This window comes from Psittacula echo, assembly GCF_963264785.1.
Source record: "Psittacula echo genome assembly, chromosome: 22".
Taxonomy (NCBI): Eukaryota; Metazoa; Chordata; class Aves; order Psittaciformes; family Psittacidae; genus Psittacula; species Psittacula echo.
Window position 1 is genome coordinate 1,090,346 of NC_137758.1, and position 9,163 is coordinate 1,099,508.

General features: G+C 64.0%; 2 protein-coding genes across 3 annotated transcripts in view; one reads left to right on the forward strand and one right to left on the reverse strand.

Moving 5' to 3' along the window:
- NAV1 (neuron navigator 1) overlaps positions 1 to 2,931 on the reverse strand; it is a 55,522-nt gene extending 52,591 nt beyond the window's left edge. For both annotated transcript variants that reach the window (XM_080633076.1, XM_080633075.1), the window contains exon 1: positions 2,886 to 2,931. The gene's annotated coding sequence lies outside the window, so the exon portion shown is untranslated. The remainder of the gene's footprint in view (positions 1 to 2,885) is intronic.
- Positions 2,932 to 3,652: 721 nt separating this feature from the next.
- On the forward strand, positions 3,653 to 8,721 carry RNPEP (arginyl aminopeptidase; the record flags this gene model as incomplete). The annotated part of the gene is made up of 11 exons (XM_080632901.1): positions 3,653 to 4,054; positions 4,151 to 4,291; positions 5,250 to 5,398; positions 5,869 to 5,985; positions 6,092 to 6,327; positions 6,477 to 6,590; positions 6,774 to 6,886; positions 7,188 to 7,296; positions 7,527 to 7,751; positions 8,081 to 8,223; positions 8,557 to 8,721. 11 exons carry the CDS (start codon positions 3,653 to 3,655, stop codon positions 8,719 to 8,721), a joined length of 1,914 nt encoding a protein of 637 aa, XP_080489027.1.
- Between the last annotated feature and the right edge of the window lie 442 nt (positions 8,722 to 9,163).

A 9,163-nucleotide genomic window follows, 5' to 3' on the forward strand; every position in this document is an offset into this window, starting at 1 on the left:
TTTAGCGTCCCTTGAGCACCCCTCAAGCATATGCTGCAGCGATCAGCCCATACGAGGAAAGCAGCACTCCCGGCTCCCCCCTTGCCCACCCCATGGTGCGTCCTCCCCATCCAGGAGCCAGAAGGGGTGGAGGAGAAGCCAGGACCCAGTGAGCTATCGCCTGGCCCGGGGCAGGGGGAGTTTCCGCTGCCGGAGGTGACTCTGCTCAGCCGCATCCGCACAGGCTCCACGGCCGTGTCCAGTGGGAGCCGAGGATGAGGGTGGGGGGACGAGAACAAACCCAACTCCTTCAGCTCCCACCTCCTTTCCTCCGTGACAGTCAGGGAACCCACTGGATCCATAGTGGGAGGCATTAACCCGAGCGCTGGCTCCCGTCCTAAACCCACTTCCCACAGCACAGCCGAGACCTTCACAGCCCAATTCCCACATCCTGGCAGTGAGGGGATGCCAGGACACGAGTCCCACATCCCCGGCTGGCCCTGGGGATGGGTGGCTTGTCCCCACCTACCCCCTCCCCATGCGATGCCTTGGAGCACCCCAACCCCTGGTGCCTGCAGGGCAGCACCCGGGCTCCCGGCTCCATCCCCTCTGTGGCCCAATCCAGGCAGCGGAGGAGGCAGCTCCCGCAGCCGCTGGTTAAGGGAAACCCCGCAGTTTCTGTCACTTCCCATGGCAGCGGCTGGTGCCGGGGCCCCTCCCGTTGAGCGTTCCCTAATCCAAGCAGTTAATCCGGCAGCAGTGCCCGATGTCCACAGCACTGCCCGGACCCGCAGCGCGGCCACGCAAAGCTCGTTAGAGGCCGCTCGCTAACGAGCAGGGCTCAGGCTGCGCCAGCAAATGCAGCAGGGAAGCCACCGGAGCCTGCCCAGGCTGGGGACACAGGGGGTGCCGGGCAGAGCCAGCGTGGTCCCAGCCACCCCCTCCCTGCGGACATCCCTGTCACTGCCCCCCTGCGCGGGGTACAAAGGGCTGTGGGAGGACACAGGGAGCTGTCCCCAGCTGCCCCCCAAGGGACCCCCATCCCCATCCCAGGCTGATGTCCCCAATCCCTTTGCTGGGGTCGGATCCCCAGGGGCAGGGAGGGGACGTCCCGCAGCAATGCGAGGTCAGAGTCACCGCGAGGGACGCCCCCCCCCCCCAGCCCCGGCTCCAGCTCTCCCAGCTCCACATGGATCCTGCTCCAGCCAGGAAGCAGGAACACGGCCCCGGGCACAGGACAGGGCACCACGGCCCGTCCCCACCACGGCTCCAGCCCGGCCCAGCGGCTGCACCCCCAGCACCAGAGCCCGGGGGGGTCACCCGCCCCCCCCGTCTGCCCATGGCCTCTCCCCGTGTCCCCATCCGGGCCCCGCTCCCGTCCACAGCGGAAACACCTTTTTCCTGTCCATGGGGCTGCAGCGCAGGGAGGGCAGCAGGAAAGAACCTCGCGTCTCCGAGGGCTATTTATAACCTGCGACCAGCCAGGCCGCCCCATTCCTGCCCCACAGCGTCCCCCCCTGTGCCCCAAGCCCTGCTCCAGCCACCACCAGCCCCATCCCTGACCCCATCCCAGCCCAATCCCTGTCCGCATTCACATCCCATCCCATTCCCATTTCAAGTCTCATTCCCATCTCATCCCCATCATTGCCCCCATCCTTGTTCCTGTCCTCATCCCCAATTCCAACCCCATCTCATCCCAATCCTCATCCTCATCCCTCTCCCGGTCCCCGTTCCCCCTTCCCACACACCAACACCCAGCCTGGAGACCCCCTCAGCAGAAGGAGGAGGCCCAAATCCTGCCTCAGGGACATCATTCGCCTCGCCCAGCCCCACACTCCCCATCCCACCCCATCTCCCCCTGTTCAGGCCCACCCTGGTCCCTCAGGAGCGGGTTCCCTATGCCAGGGATGTGCTGCATTGTGGGGAAACTGAGGCGCGGGGCGGGCAGAGCAGGCAGAGCAGGCAGCTCTTGTCCACCCATGAAGAGCAGTTACTCAGCTCCTGCAAATGACTCAGCCAGGATCCGGCCGGGACAACCGGGATTTCCTGACTCAGCTCCCCCAGGCACAGAACTGTGCTTGAGGGGCTCCAACCCCATCTTGCAACAACACAGGCACCAACACATGGGACGTGGGGATGCTCCGGCACCCCAAGGATGCTTGGGCATCCCTGCATCTGAGCATGGCTGAGTATCCCCGGGGTGTCAGAGCATCCCCCAGGGGGGGCTGAGCACCCACCAGACCCCTTTGCTACCAGCGAAAACAGCATTGAAATCCGAAAGTTCCCACAGCACCCACCCATGGAGCACCCACAGGGGCCTGTGACCCTCCAGCCTCTTCCCATGCTCAAAAATGGGGTCAGACACCACGAGCTGCTCCGCCTGCAGAGGGAAGATGCGGGGCAGCCCGACACACGCTCCCTGGAGAACCAGCACCCATCTCAGCCGCTGCCGTGCCTCAGTTTCCCCATGTCACCCGTGTCACTGGGGAGGCAAGGCAGGAACAGGCAGCCTCGGCTGCCACCTCCAGCTCCCCCCCCCCCAGCCAGGGATGGGGGTCCAGGGGACACCGGGGGACACTGGGACATGGGAATCTGCCGGCCGGGCGCCGCTGTGGGTCCCACTGCTGAGACAGGGTCCCCGTGGGGAGATGGGGACATTGGGGGGCACAGAGCACGGGGGCTGCCGCGGTGTCAGCCGGTGCCAGTCCCTGCAGCGGCTGCGGTCACCCCCAGGCGCTGCGACCGCCGCTCGCCGCAGCACGACCCCAGCACCTCGGTGCCCCCCACCATTTGCCGTCCCCTCCCGGTTGTCTCTCTCGCACCCCCCCCCCCCATTACCCCCGGTGCCACCGCCCCGGTCCCGGCGCCTCCCCCGGGGCAGAGCAACCGGTTCCTGCCGCACTCACCGCTCGCTGCGCCCCGTCCCGCAGCGGCCGAGGGACCCCGCGCTGGCCGGGCTGGCCCCGGGGAGGAGTCGCGCAGGCCCCGCCCGGCCCCCGGTGCCGCTGCGGGGACGCGGATGCTGGACCCCCCCGCATCCCCCTGAGTGCCCCGCATGGGTTCCCCTCACCCGGATCCCTCCGGGTCTCCCCATGGGTATCCCAAAGGGATCTCCCCCTGGATCCTCCACGGGTCTCTACCCACATTCCCCCTCCTGACTCCCCCGGATCCCTCTTGGATGTGCCTCATGGGTTCCCATGGATGACCCATGGATTTGCTCCCTCCCCCCCAATCCCCCATGGGTCTCCCATATGGATCCCCCAGTTTCCCTCCCTGATCCCGCTGGATTACACACACACACTCCCCGCCCCAGGACCTCTCGCCGCTTCTCTCCCCGCTTCTCCTTCGGATTCCCCTCGCATCCCTCCTGGATGCCCCCCATAGATTCCCATGGATGACGCATGGATTTCCCCCCCCGACCCTACACTGGGTCTCCCGAATGGATCCCCCCAGATCTCCCCCTCCGGGCCCCCCCTGGATTCCCCACCCATGTGCCCGCCTCCCCCCTGATCCCCCATGGGTCTCCCCTATGGATTCCCCCGCTTTCCCCTCCCGGATGCTGCTGGATTCCCCCTGGATCATCCCCTCCCCGGCCCCGCCCCCTCCCCCGCAGTAGCCACGCCCCTTTCCATGTGACCACGCCCCCTTCCCCCGTGGCCCCGCCCCCGCAGCGATGGCGGCGCGCGGCGGTGACGCGGCCTCGGCCGGCAGCGCGGGCGCGTGGTCGCTGCGGCACCTGCACCTGTCCCTGCGCGTGGCCTTCGCGGCGGCGGGCGCGGGGCGGCTGCGCGGGAGCGCGCGGCTCGAGCTGCTGCGCGCCCCCGGCGGCGGCGCGGAGGGGGACGAGCGGGTGCTGCGGCTCGACACGCACCGCAGCGTGAACGTGCTTGGCGCGGCGCTGCTGCCCACCCGTGGGGAAGCCCGCGATGGGGACCCCCCGCCGGACGCGCTGCAGCCGCTGCCCGTGCGGACCGAGCCCTTCGCCAGCTTCGGGCGGGCGCTGCTCATCACCGTGCCCCGCGCCGAGCAGCGCCTCTCGCTGCAGATCGACTACGAAGCGGGAGAAGGGCCCGGGGTGAGCGGGGCGAGGGAGGGGCACCCCCGTCCCCTCGGGTAGGGAGCGCCCCGGGGCGAGCCCCTCACCGCGGCCTCTGCTCTGCTCTGCCCATAGGTGTGCTGGCTGGCGCCCGAGCAGACGGCAGGGAAGCAGAAGCCCTTCATGTACACCCAAGGCCAGGCTGTCCTCAACAGGTCCTTCTTCCCCTGCTTTGACACCCCGTCCGTCAAATGCACCTACTCAGCCACCGTGAAGGTAAGAGGGGCCCCGGCGTACACCCACACCCGTTGGAGCAGAGCCCACCCTGAGCTTACGCACATGGGAGCCGGTTGGGATGCACTGAATCCCTGCGGCATCGCCTCCCCGGCCGTGCTGCTCATCACACTCTCAAGTCCTCCGGCACTGGCACGCAGCAGGGAAGGCACCGAGAAATCATTGATGCAGGCTCCTGTTTTCCTCCTGTGTTCCTCTCCAAGCTGACCCCAGCGGGCCTCGTGCTGCTCCTCCCAGCACATGCTCCATGCAATGGCTGCAAGCAGGCGCACATGCTGGTGTCCCGCCAGAAGGTCTTCTCTCACAGCAGGAGGTGGTTGAAATACTCGGTGCTTGATGCCCGAATACCAGCTAGGATCAGCTCCGTGTAAACCTCTCTGCTCTCCTCTGCTGCTGCGTTTCATAGCATCACAGAATCCTGGCATGGTTTGGGTTGAAGGGCCCTTAAAGCTCCTCCAGCTCCAACCCCTGCCACGGGCAGGGACCCCTTCCACTGGAGCAGCTTGCTCCAAGCCCCTGTGTCCAACCTGGCCTTGAACGCTGCCATTTGCCTAAGTAATTCCTCTAACTACCACAGAGACCCCTGGGTTTGCCTCATAGCAGCCTGAGGGCAGCAGGACATCTGCTCTTGGTGTGTGTAGCAGTGGGAGGGTGACAAGGACAAGCTGAGTGGGGGGACGCAGCTGGAGGAGGGGGGTGACCAATTGCACCCAAATGGTGGTTGAGCCCCAGAGCTGAGCGATGCTGCTGCAGGGATGCAGCTGCGATCCCGAGTTGGAGCTTAGGGCATTGCTGCTCTGCTCTGCCCACCAAAACCTGCAGTGCCACAGACCTGGCCACCTTCAGCATGCTGGGATGCATTCAGTGTCCCCAGGTGGGTTAGCTGACGTCCCACTCCATACGTCACGGATGTAATAGGTGTGTTTATCTCCATGGCCAGGTCCCTGAGGGTTTCGTGGCTGTGATGAGTGCCACAAGCTGGGAGAAGAAGGAAGACAACACCTTCGTCTTCAAGATGTCCCAGCCAATCCCCTCCTACCTGATCGCTCTGGCCGTTGGGGACATTGTGGCTGCTGACGTGGGCCCAAGGTACGTGGCTCTGTGCTGAGCTCACCGAGCTGCACAGCGAAGCTCCTGGGCCTGTCCTGCACCGCTGGGCTCTGCAGAGCGTGACCCGGTGCTGCATCCCCAGAGCACAGCTCTGATGGGTGAGGATGCGCCTTGCTCTCGGTGCCCGTCCCCTCAGCTCCCAGGGGCTCCCTGGCTCTGTTTCAGCCCCATGCATGTCGATGAGAGCAGTCCCCATTCACAGAGGGCCCCACGTCTCTCCAAGGCCAGGGGTTTGTTCAGGTTCCAGCTGTCCCAGCCACCATGTAAAAGACCTTTGACTTTCAGACAAGGAAAGAAATCAGAGCAGTTTGCACTATCAGTCAGTCCCATGAGCTTCCTTTATCAGCTGTCACTTTGCTGTGGAACAAACACGTGTGGGTTTTGGCTGAGGAAGCAATAGGGTGAAAGCCCACCCATGGTTAAAAGTTCCTCTCTACACACTTGGCCAGGAGCCGTGTCTGGGCCGAGCCCTGCCTGATTGAGGCTGCAAAGAAGGAGTATGATGGGGTGATCGAGGAGTTCCTGGCGGTTGGGGAGAAGCTCTTTGGACCTTATGTTTGGGGCAGGTATGGCTCTGCCCCTAAAGGACCTTGTTCCCGGAGCATCGCTCCACCATCCCATTGCATCCGCAGGAAGAGGTGGGTCTGACCGGTCCGTTTCCCCCCCCGGCAGGTATGACATCCTGTTCATGCCGCCCTCCTTCCCGTTTGGCGGGATGGAGAATCCCTGCCTCACCTTCGTGACACCGTGCCTGCTGGCCGGGGACCGCTCCCTAGCCGATGTCATCATCCATGAGATCTCCCACAGCTGGTTTGGCAACCTGGTCACCAACGCCTCCTGGGGCGAGTTTTGGCTCAACGAGGGCTTCACAATGTACGCCCAGAGGCGCATTTCCACCGAGGTCTATGGTGCGTGGCCTCACCACGTCCCCATCCTTTTCCTCCTCTCCCAGCTCATGAGCCGATGCAGTTTCCCTCCCGTAGCAGCCCCCATTGGGCTCACAGCACACAGGGGTCTGGTTGGGGTCTCCAGACGCCTGCCTCTTGTCCCTGCCCAGGTTTGGCGTACACGTGCCTGGAGGCGGCGACGGGAAGGGCCCTCCTGCGCCAGCACATGGACACCACCGGGGAGGACCATCCGCTCAACAAGCTGCGCGTGGTCATTGAGCCAGGTCCGTGGGAGCGAGGTGTGGGGTTAGGGTCAGCCCTGCTGCTATGGGGCTTCCTGCCTGCAATACAACCAGTGCAGGCTCCAGGAGGGATACGATGGCTGCGCAGCCAGCAAAGGAAGCAGAAATCTCAGCACGTGAGGGCTGTTCTCCGTGCAGATTCCTGAGGGCTTTCCCTTTTTCTAGGTATCAATCCCGAGGACACATACAACGAAACGCCCTACGAGAAGGGGTTCTGCTTCGTGAGCTACCTGGCACATCTCGTGGGGGACCAGAGCAAGTTTGATGCCTTCCTCCAGGTCAGTACAAGGAGGTGCCAAGTCACATGAAACCCTTTAGTGGGAGCACAGTGGGACTGTGGGAATGATGGGCTGGACAGGGCTGCTGGGGAGAGGAAGAGATGAGAAACAGAGGTGTTCATGGGGGGATGAGATGAGGGCAGAGCTTGGCCCCATGCCCATGGCAGCTGGTGGCAATGCCCAGAGGTGTCCTGGGGGGGAACAGGGGCTGGCGTGGGCTCAGCAAGGCTAAACCCCCATGAGATGGAGCAGCACTGCGGGGGTGAGCGCATGCAGCATCATGCCCTGGCCATCCCTGCAGGCCTACGTGAACCGGTTCAAGTTCCAGAGCATCACAGCAGACGATGCCCTCGGTTTCTTCCTTGAGTACTTCCCGGAGCTGAAGGAGAAAGGCGTGGACTCCATCCCAGGTCAGTGCCTTCCTGGCCAGGGGACTGGGCTCTGCTTTGCAAACCAGCACCCATGGGTGTCAGAGCCATTGTGTGTCCCATCAGACCCTGTGCACGTTGGTTTGTGTGTTTCACTGGAGACAACTGCCTTGTCCTGGCCTTGTCCTCATCCCCGGCCAGGTTTGCTGGTGCTGGGGATGCCCTCAGAGGAGGCAGCTTGGGCTCAGCTCTCCCTCCCTCCTTCCCTGCAGGCTTTGAGTTCAGCCGCTGGCTGGACACGCCGGGCTGGCCGCCCTTCCTGCCCGACCTCTCGCCCGGGGATGCGCTGATGAAGCCGGCAGAGGAGCTGGCAGAGCTCTGGGCAGCCGATGGCTTGGACATGGAGGCGATCGAAGCTGTGGACATCACGGCCTGGAGGACGTACCAGTTGGTCTACTTCCTGGACCAGGTCCTGCAGAAATCCCCCCTGCCACAAGGTGAGGGCCAGCTCATCCCCCAGGGCTCTGCTGCCCAGAGGGGACATGGGGTGATGTCCTGGTCGAGCCAGGTGGCCAGGGATGAGACCACATCAGAGGGACTGATGGGTGCGTGGCCTGTCTCCAGCACATCCAGCAGTGTGGTTCCTGGTGTCTGGGAGGCCTCTATCTGTGTGGTGGGGAAAGGAAAGCCAGGGAAGCATGTCCCTAAGATGTATGGGGACATCCCAGAGGGTTTGCAGCACAGCCGGGATGGGCTTGCTGGGTCTCCTCTGCGTAGGAGCAGGGCAAAAGCTGCCATATGGATGGTGACCATCCCTCTCGTGCAGGCAATGTGGAAAGGCTGAGCAAGATGTACCCAAAGATCTCCAGGTCCCAGAACGCCGAGCTGCGACTGCGCTGGTGCCAGATAATCCTCAGGAACGACCTTGAGGCCGAGTACAGCAAGGTCAAGGACTTTCTCCACAGCCAGGTTTGTCCCTGGGCAGTGGTGGCTGTGCCCGGCAGCGTGCCCTGGGGCAGAGATGGGCACGGGGCACAGGACCTGCAGTGCCAGAGGGCCAGGGGCTGGCTCTTGCTATTGACAGAGCAACAGATTGGTTTGTGTTGAAAGGACCTTAAAGTTCATCCAGTTCCAACCCCCAGCACACGGGGGGTGCCCATTCCTCTGTGTTCTCTCTCTGGTCAAGAGCAGGGCGCTGCTGGGGGTGCTGTGCCCTGGGAGGAGAGATGTGGGGCTCCAGGGGCTTCACCCCACTGGAGCCAGGGAGGAGGCTGGGCTGTGACCCCTGCTCTGTCTCCGCAGGGGAAGCAGAAGTACACCCTGCCCCTCTACCGCGCCATGTGGGCCGGGTCGGAGGCAGCCCGGGCCCTGGCCATGGAGACCTTCTCTGCTACAGCTCCCCAGCTCCATGTCAACGTCCAGAACTACGTCAAGAAGATCCTGGGCTTGGAGGTGGCCGAGGCCTAGTGCAGCCGGGGCGCTCCTTGGCAGGACCGCGCTGCTCTCTCCTTCACTGCACGTTTCCTCATTAAAATCTGTTCTTTTTCCTCTGTTTCTGTTCCCAGTGAGCCTCAGCGGGGCTCCGGCTCCTCCTGCCCAGGAGCCAGGCTCTCACCCCACAGGGGGACCCTGCCAGCTCTGGTCAGGGATGTGCAGGTTGCTCCAGGAGGCTGGTGGCTTCCTCCTGGTGCTGGATTAGGAGGGGATGGGTCTGGCGCTGGCATCTTCAGGGCTGGAGCAGCTGGAGGCTGGTCCTTGCCGGGCTCCTGCTGAGCCATCACCGATCCCATGTGTAAAGGAGTAAAGCTCCTCTCCTTTCTGTGGCACGGGAAGCATCCAGCACACAGGGAGCTGGGGAGCTGCTGCTGAACTGCCCGGGAAGGGCTCTGCCTTCATTCACCTTCCTGCA